Source organism: Notolepis coatsorum, assembly GCF_963971535.1.
Source record: "Notolepis coatsorum genome assembly, chromosome: 12".
Lineage (NCBI taxonomy): Eukaryota > Metazoa > Chordata > Actinopteri > Aulopiformes > Paralepididae > Notolepis > Notolepis coatsorum.
The window spans coordinates 9,240,927-9,254,987 of record NC_140176.1 but is presented as its reverse complement, the minus strand read 5'-3'; the positions used below and the strand labels follow the sequence as shown (position 1 = coordinate 9,254,987).

At 44.9% G+C, this 14,061-nt stretch overlaps 1 protein-coding gene across 1 annotated transcript; it reads right to left on the bottom strand.

Annotated features, from left to right (window-relative positions):
- Positions 1-15: 15 nt before the first annotated feature.
- LOC311238246 (fat storage-inducing transmembrane protein 1-like) lies at positions 16-7,539 on the bottom strand. The gene is made up of 2 exons (XM_084326272.1): positions 6,866-7,539; positions 16-2,834 (listed from the first exon to the last, which is right to left on the bottom strand). The coding sequence occupies exons 1-2, from the start codon at positions 7,180-7,182 to the stop codon at positions 2,165-2,167; spliced, it is 987 nt and encodes a 328-aa protein (XP_084182398.1). The 5' UTR covers positions 7,183-7,539; the 3' UTR covers positions 16-2,164.
- Positions 7,540-14,061: the final 6,522 nt, after the last annotated feature.

Below are 14,061 nucleotides of genomic sequence, written 5' to 3'. Positions count from 1 at the left end.
ACAGAAAGACAGGCATAAAATGAGCAAACATCAAGTGCAAACATATAAAATCACAGTTTTTCACATTAGGATCTAACATCCCAACAGGCCACCTTGTTTTACGGTTTGATTCAGTTTAAAAAATAGACACTAATAAAAAAAAATACGATAGAATAGACAGAGTAAAATAGTGCAAAGAAAAGTAGAAGTTATGGATAGGGTTGAAAAAGTGGTAAAGGTGGATTCTATCTTTATTTATTCAACCATCCATCTGTGTTGCGTCCGATACGGCCAGATGTACATGTTTCTTCTCCACTCTCCCAGACCGACCGTAGGGGGTAGGTGCACAGCGACCAGGAAGGGGATTGGGAATTGGCATAACGACTAACATTGGGATGGGAGAAAAACGGAGGGAAAAGGAGGGGGGAAAAGATTAAAAAAAAAAGACACTACCTCCCAGTCAGTACACATAGTATAGACACACATCCCACAAACACGTAGTCAAGACACAGGGGTAGTAGGGGCAACAGTGGTTCGGTAGGTAGAGCAGTCTGGTTATCTGGAGGTTCCCGGTTTGATTCCTGCTCCTCCCGGGCAGCGTGTGTCGAAGTGTCCTTGAGCAAGACACTTAACCCCTACACTGCTCCCGATGAGCAGGTTGCCACCTTGCATGGTCACCTCCGCCCGTCGGTGTGTGAATGTGTGAGTGAATGGGTAAAATGTGAGGAACAGAATTGTAAAGCGCTTTGGATAAAAGCACTATGTAAATGCAGCCATTTACCATATACCTGCCAGTCAATACACATAGTATAGATACACATCCCACAAACACATAGTCAAGACACACTACCTGCCAGTCATCATTACACATAGTATAGATACACATCCCACAAACACATACTGTAGTCAAGACACACTACCTGCAGTTAGTACACATAGTATAGATACACATCCCACAAACACATACAGTAGTCAAGACACACTACCTGCAGTTAGTACACATAGATACATAGTATAGATACACATCCCACAACGTTCCCTGCCTCTGTACTGCCGTACTAGTTCCACTCCAGTGATATAACACATTGCATTTAATTGGAAATCTATAATACAACTACTAATAAAATAAACATTTCTGTAAAGGTATGCACTGTACTCTGGCATGTCACCGTTTGAAAACATACTGGCAATATTAAATAATGGTAGTTGATGGTTTCAGTATTATTCAGTTCCCTCAATGTAGTTAGGTAGTTGCTAGCAGGTTGTAGATTAAGGCACCACTGGATTCCTCATCCTTGTAAATGTAGGATTAGTCTAGAACCTGAGTTATTGGTCAAATAACAGCAGGTGGCTGCGGTTTGGGGAAATGGTTGCCATGGTTACCGGGGGACATCTACGATGGCCCTATAGCCAAGAGTCTTTCTTCGGGCATATTCTAACAGTGTGCAAAATGTCATGCTTTTGTTGTGAAGTGCACAATTATTCACATATCTGCTGGACTAATACTGTTGTAGCCCCTACGGTCCTGATCGGACCATTAATGTACCATTTAACCCTTCCAATAAAAACATGAAAATCAGAAAACTTGAATTCATGAGGTTTTCACACAAGAGTGATATCGACCCATGAGCCTAATAAACACCAACGTACAGATCAGTGAGCCAGTTTAGCCACCAGAGAGTTAGAAGTACCGCAGGTCACAGCTCTGTGTGACCCTTCTCTTCAGCCATCACCGATCTGACGTGTGTGTCGATGCAGGCCTTTCACGGGATGTTTAGAATGCCCACTTTTTCCTCCCATGTTGAAAGAAACAATGCTTGCTACGTGTTAATATACGAGAAATATATCAACAGAAGTTGTCTAATTTAGCGTTTACCATTGCCAATGGTCACAGGCAGAAGAAAGAACCACACAGACATCCCGTGCTAGGCCTCTACTGTCTGAAGAGCACCTCTTTGCACCCTAAACTGGATTTGAAAGGCATACTGTCATATTTCAAACCAGCCACGTCTGTACTCTTGTAACGTGAGTACAACCCTTGCTTTTTCTCATCATCTGTGGTTATGAAAAACCCTCTTTCCACATTTTCTGTGATGTCCCAAGCTGGCTTTGAAAGTCATAATGCTGAATCTCAAACCATTTTAGCCATTAGAGAAGTCTGTATCACTGCAGGGGTATGTGCCCCCTATTGTTTCTCAAAGCTTGTGTCGGTGAAAAGCTTGTCTCCAGGCAAACCAGGCCGGCCCCAGTTGGGTTTGAGGCGGTACCATCCCTGGTAGAGTCCTCTCCAGCCCAGGTAGCCCACAGCGCCCCCTATCTGCTGGGAGGGGAACTGCGGAAAGTGGGCAAGCCGACAGAGCAGAAGGAATGACCACATAGCCAGCAGGAAAGCACAGAGGAGGAAGACGAGACGTAGGGGGCTTCCCGGGGCCTTCCGCAGGGGCCGCCCTTGGGCCAGATAAGGCCCAAAAACAGACAACTCCTCGACTAGTAAGAGACAGCATAAGCAGAGGATGAGGATGTCCTGGGAGACCTCGTAGCCACGCCACATCATGCCTGCTCTGAGGCACGAGGCCTTGGTCTGGCCCTCGTGGAGGAGCAGCAGGGACTGTCCCGCAGCGGCGGACCCCGGGATGGAGGCCCCGTCCTGGGCCACGGGTTCATAGCAGGTCCCGGCGGCGTTCTCCAGTGCGACCAGCAGACGTCGACAGCCCCACAGCAGGAGCCCCGCGGCCCCCAGCCGAGAGAGGTGGCGGAGGGAGAGACGGAGGGAGCGACGGGCGGAGAAGGAGAGGAGGAGGACGAAGGAGCACGTGAAGATGCAGGTCCAACCCCATGCCGACACGAGGAACTTTCTGGGAGGGAGTTTTAGAACAGTGAATGTTACGTGGATAATACGATAAAACAATACAGGACTTGGTTGAACAGTTAATTAAGTATTTAACTGGTCCCTGAATTATTACACAACGGGCTGCAGACCCCTATCTGATAAGATCTTGTCTCACGGACCCCTATCTGATAAGATTCAGATTCAGAGTTTTATTTGCCACATGGAATCAATACAATCAGAGTTTCTTCATACACAATCATAAATATCATACCATGGACAAAAGGAGCAGCAAGAAAAATAAATCTTATAGTTACCTGCCCCTTATTCATAAACTAAACAAGTATTTACTTGATGGTCGGCGTACAACCTAATTTACACAAAATAATAATTTATACCATATACAAGAAACAAACAATCCACAGTTTAAACAAGAAATTTTTTATAATAATAATAATAATAATAATAATAATAATAATAATAATAATAATAATAATAATAATAATAATAATAATAATAATAATAATAATAATAATAATAATAATAATAATAATAATAATAATAATAATAATAACAATTATAATTATAATAATAATAAAAGAAATAAAAAAAGAAAATATCTCACTATTCAGATCACATTTGACTTTCATACTGACTACATTTTTTTTTTTATAATTCTTTTTGAATTTACAAACACTATTACATCCCTTAAGCTCGCTATGGAGAGAATTCCACAACTTTACACCAATAACTGAAGGACACATCTGTTTAAGTGTGGTACGTGCAAACTGATGTTTAAAATTGTGTTTTTTGTATTTTTTAGATCTCACAGACCCCTATCTGATAAGATCTTGTCTCACGGACCCCTATCTGATAAGATCCTGTCTCACGGACCCCTATCTGATAAGATCCTGTCTCACGGACCCCTATCTGATAAGATCCTGTCTCACAGACCCCTATCTGATAAGATCTTTGTTGTTAGATAAGATATTATTAAGTCCAGAATTCTATAGCTGAGATACCAGTGTAGAAAATCAAATCTATGATTGGAATAGTCATTCAAATACTCTCATTGTCCGAACTTCTACATTAATAACATAGTGAAATAAAACCTTTCTGGCGACCCCCTTAAACCCTCTCAAGGACCCCTGGGTGTCCGCGGAATGCAGTTTGAGAACCACTAGGCTTACACCCACCACTTTATCTGCTAAGTAATAATACCTGCCACCACTGGGCTTACACCCACCACTTTATCTGCTAAGTAATAATACCTGCCATCACTGGGCTTACACCCACCACTTTATCTGCTAAGTAATAATACCTGTCAGCTAAATCCATATAATTTCCTCAATAACAACCACACCAGTGAGCTATAAGCGTGAGAATGAATTATTGATCGAGGTGCGAGTACAGCCCTCAGCCCCTATTGATATGTCATGATTACTCCAAGCTGATACGTTGGGATGATGGACTGCAGTGCAGCGGTGGCTTCAGCGGCTGATCAAAGAGCATTCAGTCACAGTCACCAATCATTTCAAATGTCTATATTAAGCCTAGCAAGTAAACCATTTGGTTAAAAGGGAGAAAACGATTTCTGCAGCTGACCCTGATTCACCTGCTGCATTTTAAACAGCGATGGTGACTGGAAATAATATGACTTTTTGAGATGAACCTCAAACTCAAACACAAAGGTACTGTGTTAATATATATTTTTAGGGCATTTCTGCTTTATTGTGGACAGGCCAGTCAGAGAGAGGAAATCAGGTGAAGAGATGGGGGAGGACATGCAACACGTGGGTACAATGGAAGCGGACAGTGCCGGTTAGCCTTCGGGAGAGGTGTTAGTTGGACAATGCCTAGGCTAACCGGCCATGTCCGCTTCCATTCATTGTGCTAAGCTAGGCTAACGTGCAGCCAGATAGCTTTCTACTGAACGCACAGAGAGGGAACTGGTATCTATCTTCTTGTCTCTCTCTGGAGAAGACGGTAAGCTAATTTCCCTAAATGTTGGCGTGTTCCTTTAATAGAAATTTCAGCAGACCTCCATCTAAGTGCATCTATGTATAATAATAATAATAATACTAATAATGGCTTGAATTTATATAGCGCCTTTCACATACCCACGGCGCTTTACAATAAAAAGGGGGAGGGGTGACCACTGCTGTCATCCATCATCAACACCACTCCGCCCAGGTGTCAGGCTCCTTACTTCCTATCATACTTGTGAATTGTAAACACACTACTGCTGTGCATATTTCAAGAAAGCAGACAATTCTGAGTCAAAGGAACGCATTTGTTTGTGGTATTTGATGCGTCTTTACTAAGGCTGTCAAGGTTAACGCGGTATTAACGCGTTATCGCCCGATTCTATTAACGCCACTATTTTTTTTAACTCACGATTAACTTTTAAGAAAAAAAGAAAAAAATTCACTTTTTCTTTTTTTCTTTTTTTACTAGACTTCACTCAGGTGTATTATTGATGCTCTCATTGATACTATGTTTGTTTCTGAAGTGTGTGTGTGTGTGGTGTGTGTGTGTGTGTGTGTGTGTGTGTGTGTGTGTGTGTGTGTGTGTGTGTGTGTGTGTGTGTGTGTGTGTGTGTGTGTGTGAGATAAAGAGAGAGAGGGGGGTGAGAGAGATGAGGAAGGGGCAAGAGAGAAAGAGAGCTGGGAGAGTGTGTGTGTGAGAGAGAGGGGGTGTGTGATTACTCAGCCCTTGTGTGGGTGAATGTAACAAGTTCCTAACGTTTTATTTCCCCTATTATTTCATGCACACTTTATTCATTGTTTTAAATTATTATTTTCTTTTAAGTTATTTTGTGCATCACTCTGTTTTGAATTTGATGCAAATTTGCAATGCATGAGGGTCATCCTTTTGTGTTAAATGGCTGCATAAAGCAAGCATTTGTTGACTCGCATGTTGATAAGAGTATTAAAACTTGGAACTTGAAAAAGATCTGTTTAAGGTAGATACAAAAAAGAAGAAAAAAGAATGCGATTAATATGCGATTAATCGCGAGTTAACGATGGACACTCATGCGATTAATCGAGTTAAATATTTTAATCGATTGACAGCACTCGTCTTTACAGATGTATTACCTTTGAAAGATAAAAGCAGATCTGGCACATTTGTGGGTTAAAGTTTAAGTGTATCTTTGGCTTGCATGGAATGTTTGGGGAGTGGTCACCTGTGGTTTTTCCACATTCCGTCCTCAAGTGAGAAATAGTTCCATTACTGGTTATTTTAAAAAAAAATGGCAACATTAGCTCCATGAAAACCAAGTACCTTTGAAACAAAATAACATTGTATAGTTTGTTTATATATTTCAGAACTATGATACGACTTGGTCACCAAAATGAATGGAAGTGAATGAGGAGCCGGAGCCTGACACCTGGGAGGAAGAGGGTGGCGTTGACAGCGGACAACGGGGACAGCGGTGGTCGTCACTGACTGACTTGTTGTAGATTACCTTAGATAAGAGGTAAGACTGCTGAATGTTGACATGTTCTTACTAAAGTGAAATATCCCTTTGAGCCCCAACATACTGAGTCGTTATAGAGCATATTAGAATGTGTGCCGTAGTGTTTATATTTTATAACCATTCAATAGTAGCTGGTCCACCGTGACGACAAGGAACTACCCAAATATCCCCCTAAAACAAACCAGTTTTGTAGTGTTCTATCACAATTCACTATCCATGTAAGAATAGTTCTTAGTATGCCTGCAGTCAGGGGTGTAGCTCCAGATTCTGGGCCCCATGAAAGAATGTATTTGTAGGCCCCTAGTGAATGCGAGCGCGCGTAAGGGTGCGAGCGAAAAAAAATTTGGTAATTTTTTTATTGATAAACGCATAATATGGTTTTTACCTATACCTTTTACCTATTTTTTTTTGGGCCCCCCCCCCCAGTGCTGGGCCCTTGGAATCATCCTAAGCTACCCCCCCCCAGCTACGCCCCTGCCTGCAGTAGAATCAGAAACTAAGAGCAAAACAGGCATGGATGTCTTACCAAAAACTAAGGGCAAAACAGGCATGGATGTCTTACCAAGAGTATTTCTCACCTGTATAGGTAGTGGTGCTTGTTAGCGAAGATGCTGTACTTGGACACCCCGAGGCTCAGCAGGGGTCCGAACAGAACCACCCCGGACAGTACCAGGTGGAAATGGTCCCTGACCAGGCCGCTCCCCAGCACCCGCGCCAGCAGGTCGGTGACGAACACCAGAACACACGTTAACGTTCTGACGACCGGCCGCAGCAGTCCGGTGGCTCCCTTCTGTATCCTCTCCAAGTTGCTGTCCGGTAACTTGTGGAATTTCTCCAAGTTGATATCTGGCGTCGTCATCAGCCCACTTGGTGTGATTCTATTCTTTACATCCATGTTGTTGTTTTTAGTCTTTATCGCGTCTCTTATTAGGTCTTCAATGTGTACTTTCCTTTTTCTCTCCCTAATCCCTGGGTTGTTTTTTGTAGTTTCACGTAGTCAGTCTCATCATAACGTATGCGTATCTCTTCTTTCAACTATAGCTTTTTCGTAAGCAGTCTCGCCTAAAAGGTTTCCCCTCGTTACTTTAGTTCCTCCAGGTTTCGTTCTTCTTCTTCTTCCGTCTGTCTTGCTGGTCCAACCCGCGGTGTCCCTCTCATAGTCTGGTCATGTCCGCTCTTGCTGCTCTGTGCCGTGAGGGACGTGAAGGCTCTCTGGACCTATCAGAGGCCCTTTTGTACTATCTCTGACCGGCCTGCCCTGGAACACATGGTTTACTAATACTGCCCCTTTACAACCCCTGACACACACCCTGACACACGCATACCTACACAGACACACACACACACACACACACACACCCTGACACACGCATACCTACACAGACACACACACACACACCCTGACACACGCATACCTACACAGACACACACACACACACACACACACACGCACACACACCCTGACACACGCATACCTACACAGACACACACACACACACACACACACACACACACACACACACACACACACACACACACAAGGCACACACCCATGCATGCATATCCACACACACACACACACACACACTTCAAAGACCCCGCCCCTTTATAGTCCAGTTGGTAGCTTGTCTCTGAGACACAACCCATGCACACACGTCTCTAAACACCCCGCCCCCTCCAGGCTCCAGTTGGGAGGCGTGGACACAGTACTGACTGTGATCTGTATATGTAATGCAGGATTCCAAAAACAATGTCATTCAACACCAGTATTATAATCTGAGCGACAGTCGAATCAGCGTCTGGGAGAGAAACCACAGTCTATTTAGTAGTGTGCTAAAAAGACTCTTATTTTGTAACATTCCTCAGCCCCCGGGCCCATGAGACGTGTCATACGTAGAACTATGAAACGTGGAAAAACATTCTCTTAAAATGGGTTGTTTTGAGTCCTTATTTGGCAACAGCTGTGTCTTTTCTGTTTGCTTCTCCTCTGGTCTCGCTCCGTTCTTAGCGTCAGCTGTTGTTGGAGCCAAAACTAATTTAAGTCATTAACCCACTTACTGGGCTCCATTTGGCGCACTGCTACTACAACAGCTGCCTCGCTCACAGACCTTCCTGTCTCACGCTGAAGTCTCAATACTTAGTCAGGGTTTCAGCCGTGTTTTTAGGAACTAATACTCTCTGGGACGTTTCCTGGGAATTATTGATCGTGTTGTGTCGGTCCCACCCTGATATAGTTTTGCGGCTTAAGAAGGGGATCAGCTCCTGATTAATTGAAAATGTAAACAAGACAAAAGTCTTTTTCTGGTCTGCATCCTCTTAGCAGTTGTTTTGTATTGAGCCGTACTGTATTGTACCCATTCTGAAATCTGTTAATAAAGTTTTCAATCAATCAATCAATTTGTGGAAGTAATTACTAGAGGTCCCTGATATAGTTTTGCGGCTTAAGAAGGGGATCAATTTGTGGAAGTTATTAGTACTGTATGGATTCAGGGTATTACGCTTCTCTCTGAAAATAATTATTCGAAAAATGGCTTTAAACATTTTATAATTTCCTGTAACTTTTTAAAGAAGGAACTGTAAACTGTTTTCAAGGACTATACAAGATACAAGATTCATTTATTGCCACACAACCAGGTTGGTGGTATTCGTGATCGGTACAGAGTGTATTAAGCTCTACAGTACATGGAACATAGATACATTTACCCCCCCCCCCCTTCCCACAGTGGATACATAATACAGCACAACATGACACAATAAATACATAAATACAGCACAGCGGGCGGCTAAGTGGCGCAGTGGGGAAGGCGCTCGCCACTAACGCAGGAGATGCTGGGTTCGAGCCCAGCTCTCTGCGTTGCTTCCGGCTTGGCTGGTCGTTCATACTAACACAATTGGCAGTGTTAGGGGTGGGAAAGCCGGTGGGTGGGGATCGGACGTTGTGGACAGCGACTCCTACAGGTCGGTTGGTGCGCCTGTACAGCAGAATCAGGAAGCAACGGGGGCAGCGTGAGCCTCCCACGCGTTACTCCTCGCCACAGAGATCGCACTGTACAGGTGAAAAGATGCGACGGCTGCCTCCTTGTGTACCGGAGGGGACACGTGATGCAAGGCTTGGTCCTCACTGCAGCCGACCAGTGGGAGGCATAGTCTAGCTCAGCTCAGCTGCCCTATATTCGTATATCTTGTATGTCATAAATGTCTGGATGTAACAGTACTGTCTGTTTATCTGTATGTCGTGCATGTCATAAATGTTATGAATTGAAAATGGGGGACCCTGATGTAAACGAGACGAAATTCTTTCTCTGGTCTGCATCCCCTTAACAATTGTGTGTATTGAGCCGTACTGTATTGTACCCATTCTGCAATCTGTTAATATAATTTTTAATCAATCAATCAAACGGGTAAATTACTGACAACACAGGTTAATCTGGACAATCTTGTGATTTAAAAATGCCTTTCTTTCCCCAGCTTCCATGTGTGCGCCATCCAGTGTTTTTTGCCATAGAGTTCTTAGTTACCATGGCAACAACTCCCCGGGTGATTTGATTCCCAGCCTTTTGGCAGAGATCATGATTCATTTAAAACTCCAAGATGCAGTAAATTATAATTGTACTCAACATGAAATTACATCACATTTAATTATTTGGTTGTACATCACATGGTTGAATAAATCGACAATTTAGTATTTTAGGGAACCGTGCACTTTATGATAAAATCATGAAATTTGGCACACTGTTAGAATATACCCTAAGAAAGATTTTTACCTATAGGGCCATTGCAGATTTGTCCCCTGGTAACCATAGCAACCATTTAAAAAAATTGCCACCACCTGCTGTTATTATTACATTGTTACTCAGCTGAAAAAGTTGTGCCCTTCCTGCTGACTTGTCGTACAGAACTTGTAAGTCGCTTTGGATGAAAGTGTCAGCTAAATTACTAAATGTAAATGTCTTTTTTTTACCAGTAAATCAGGTTCTAGACCTGATTCTGGTGGCTAATCCTACATTTACAAGGATTAGGAATCCAGTGGTATCATTTAGAAATGTTAGAACATGCTAGAAACTACCTAACTACATACATCTGGCATTCACCACACAGTAAAAAAATTAAATATTAGCATCATTGTAGGTAATTAGTATGCATAATGTGTTACATATTTTACCTTAGACACACATCCCACAAACACATAGTCAAGACACACTACCTCCCAGTCAGACACATAGTATAGACACACATCCCACAAACACATAGTCAAACACAGGGGTAGTAGGGGCAACAGTGGTTCGGGAGGTAGAGCAGTCGTCTGGTTATCCGGAGGTTCCCGGTTTGATTCCTGCCCCTCCCGGGCAGCGTTTACAATCAATTTCAAGTTTTCTATCAATCCATCAACAGACATCCCGTTTCGCAATTATGCCACATAAATGTGGAACGCCCTACCCAAAGCTGTAAAGGAATGTGAATCACTACCCACTTTCAAAAACACTCTCAAAGAACACCTACGGGAGACTGCAATTCGAAACTGGCCCCTACAAATGTCCTAACCCAGTTGTACAGTAAAGACCAAGTATGGCTTTGTCAGTATTCCAATGTACAGTGTGTCCCCCCCCCTACCCAACCCCCCCCCCCCCCCCCACCTCCAATGTACAGCCCCACCCAACCTACCCAACCTCCTCCAATGTACAGTTTCTATGTCAAATGTATATACACTCTTTTTCTGGATTTGTTTGTATCACAAACAGTACTGTATTTGCAAATCTGGTATGTCATAAATGTATAGATGTAGCAGTACTGTCTATCTGTATGTCATGTGTGTCATGTGATGAATTGAAAATGGGGGACCCTGATGTACATTTACATTTACATTTAGTCATTTAGCTGACGCTTTTATCCAAAGCGACTTACAAGTTCTGTACGACAAGCCATCAGGAAGAGCACAACTCTATCAGCTGAGTAACAATGTTCATCAAAGTGTTGAGTGCTACAGTGTAGGTTAGTTTATTAGGACAAGTGCATGACAGTATGGTTAGTTAGGGTTAGATTTTTTTTTTTTTTTTTTTTTTTTTTATTCAGATAATGGTTGAAGAAGTGAGTCTTTAGTCGACGGCGAAAGATTGGACGTGTTTCGGCTGTCCTAACTGGGGTGGGTAGTTCATTCCACCATTGTGGGGCAAGGACTGAGAATAGGCGACTTCTCTTTGATGACCCTCCCGGAGCTTGGATAGGAGTAGGTCTGAGGCGGCCAGAAGATGCAGAGCGTAGGGGTCTTGAGGGTGTGTAGTTAGAGACCATTGACCGGAGGTAGGCGGGAGCAGTTCCCTTTGCCGCACGGTATGCTAGGTCAAGGGCCTTGAAGCGGATTCGTGCAGCAATGGGGAGCCAGTGCAGGTCCCTAAGAAGTGGGGTGACATGGGCCGACTTCGGTAGGTTTGAGATCAGGCGGGCCGCTGCGTTCTGAATGAGTTGAAGAGGCTTAGTGGCAGTGGCCGGGAGGCCAGCGAGCAGTGCGTTGCAGTAGTCGAGGCGGGAGATGACTGTTGATTGGACGAGGAGTTGGGTGGCTTCTTTTGTCAGGAAGGGGCGTATCCTTCTGACGTTGCTCAGGAGGAATCGGCAGGTTCTGGTTGTCGCTGCGATGTGAGCAGAGAAGTTCAACTGGTCGTCGAGGACAACACCAAGGTTCTTGGCGGTCGGGGACGCGGTCACAGCTGCATTCTCGACTGTGATGGAAAGGTCGGTCAGGGGGGAGGATTTGGCCGGCAGGTGGAGCAATTCTGTTTTGCTTAGGTTCAGTTTGAGGTGGTTGGTCGTCATCCAGGCGGAGATGTCGGACAGACAGGCCGAGATCCGCTCAGAGACGTGGATATCTGAGGGAGGGAAGGAGAGGAAGAGTTGAGTATCGTCGGCATAACAGTGGTAGGAGAAGCCATGAGACGTGATAATGTTACCCAGTGATTTAGTGTAGAGGGAGAAGAGAAGGGGTCCTAAAACCGAGCCCTGGGGGACACCCGTCCGCAGGGGGCGGGTGGCCGACAGGGTCCCTCTCCATGACACTTGGTAGGAGCGGTCATTGAGGTATGATGACAACCATGTCAGCGCAGAGCCAGCCACTCCCATTCCTGCGAGGGCCGCGAGGAGGATCTGGTGGTTGACTGTGTCGAAGGCTGCAGATAGATCTAGGAGAATCAGGACAGAGGAGAGGCCTTTCGCTTTTGCTAAGTGAAGTGCCTCTGTGACCGCAATGAGGGCTGTCTCTGTGGAGTGACCAGTCCTGAAGCCTGACTGATTAGGGTCTAGGAGGTCATTCTGTAAGAGATAAGCAGTAAGTTGGTTGGATACAGCACGTTCAAGTGTTTTAGAAAGGAAGGAGAGAAGAGAGACAGGACGGTAGTTGCCTATGACGGTAGGGTTCAGGGATGGTTTTTTTATGAGGGGCGTGACTCTGGCTTGTTTTAGGGAGGTGGGGACCACCCCCGAGTTGAGTGAGGAGTTGATGGTTGCAGTTAGGAATGGGAGGATGTCTGGTGCTATGGACTGGAGGAGTGGGGAAGGTAGCCGGTCCAGCTGGCATGTAGTCGGACGGTTCGACGTTACCAGTGTCAGGGTCTCGGCTTCTGTAATGGGAGAGAAAGATGACAGAGTGAAGGATGAGGTTCTCGATTCAGCATTTGGAATGGGTGGGGGTTGGGAGAAGGAGCTGCGGATGTTCTCCACTTTTTCCTCAAAGAAGATCGCAAAGTCTTCGGCAGAGAAAGATGAGGGAGGGGGGGGTGGGGGGGGAGTGAGGAGGGAGGACATGGTAGCATGCAGTTTGCGAAGATTCTTGGCAGAGGCCTCGATCCTATGGTGAAAGAAAGAAGCTTTGGCATTAGTAATGGTTTTGGAGAATGTTAACAAGAGGTTGTGATATGTGTCGATGTCAGCAGTGAGGCGTGACTTTCTATACTTCCTTTCAGCTGCTCTCAGGACCTGTCTTTGTTCTCTCACTGGATCTGTCAGCCATGGACTGGGTGGGGAACGGCGGGCAGGTTTCTCAACGAGGGGACAGAGCTTGTCGAAGGAGGTTGCAAGGGCTGAGAGGAGGGTGGAGGTTGCCATCTCTGTGGAGAGAGCAGAGAAGGTGTCACTCAAAGGTAGAGTGGATAGTATGTCAGAGGAGAGGGTGGAGGGGGATAGGGAGGGCAGGTTGCGTCTGAGTGAGACGGTTTGAGTTGGGGTGAAGACCTTTCGGTTAAGCATGAGAGTTAGTGAGAAGGATATGAAGGAATGGTCAGATACATGTAGGGGAGTTACCGTGGTGTTAATGATGCTGGAGTTACGTGAAAATATGAGATCCAAGGAGTTGCCTGCTTTGTGGGTGGGAGGCATGGCAGTGGGAGTCAGGTCAAATGATTGTAGGAGGGAGACTACTATGACTGACTGAGATGAGTCAGGCAGGTTGAAGTCGCCCAATAGAAGGAGAGGGGTACCATCTTCCGGTAAGGAGCTTAGAAGCATGTCCAGCTCATCTGTGAAGTGATCGAGCGGACCTGGAGGGCGGTAGAGTGTAACAATGGTGAGATTGAAAGGATTAGAGACAGATACTGCATGATATTCAAAAGAGGAGAGTGACAGTGCTGGGAGGGGTGTTACGTTTGTAGTCCATGAAGGAGATGTCATGAGGCCAGTGCCTCCACCCCGCCTGGAAGGTCGAGGTGTGTGAGTGAAGTTATAGTTTGTAGATAATGCTGCAGGTGTTGATGAGTTATTGGGGGTTATCCAGGTCTCAGTTAGAGCC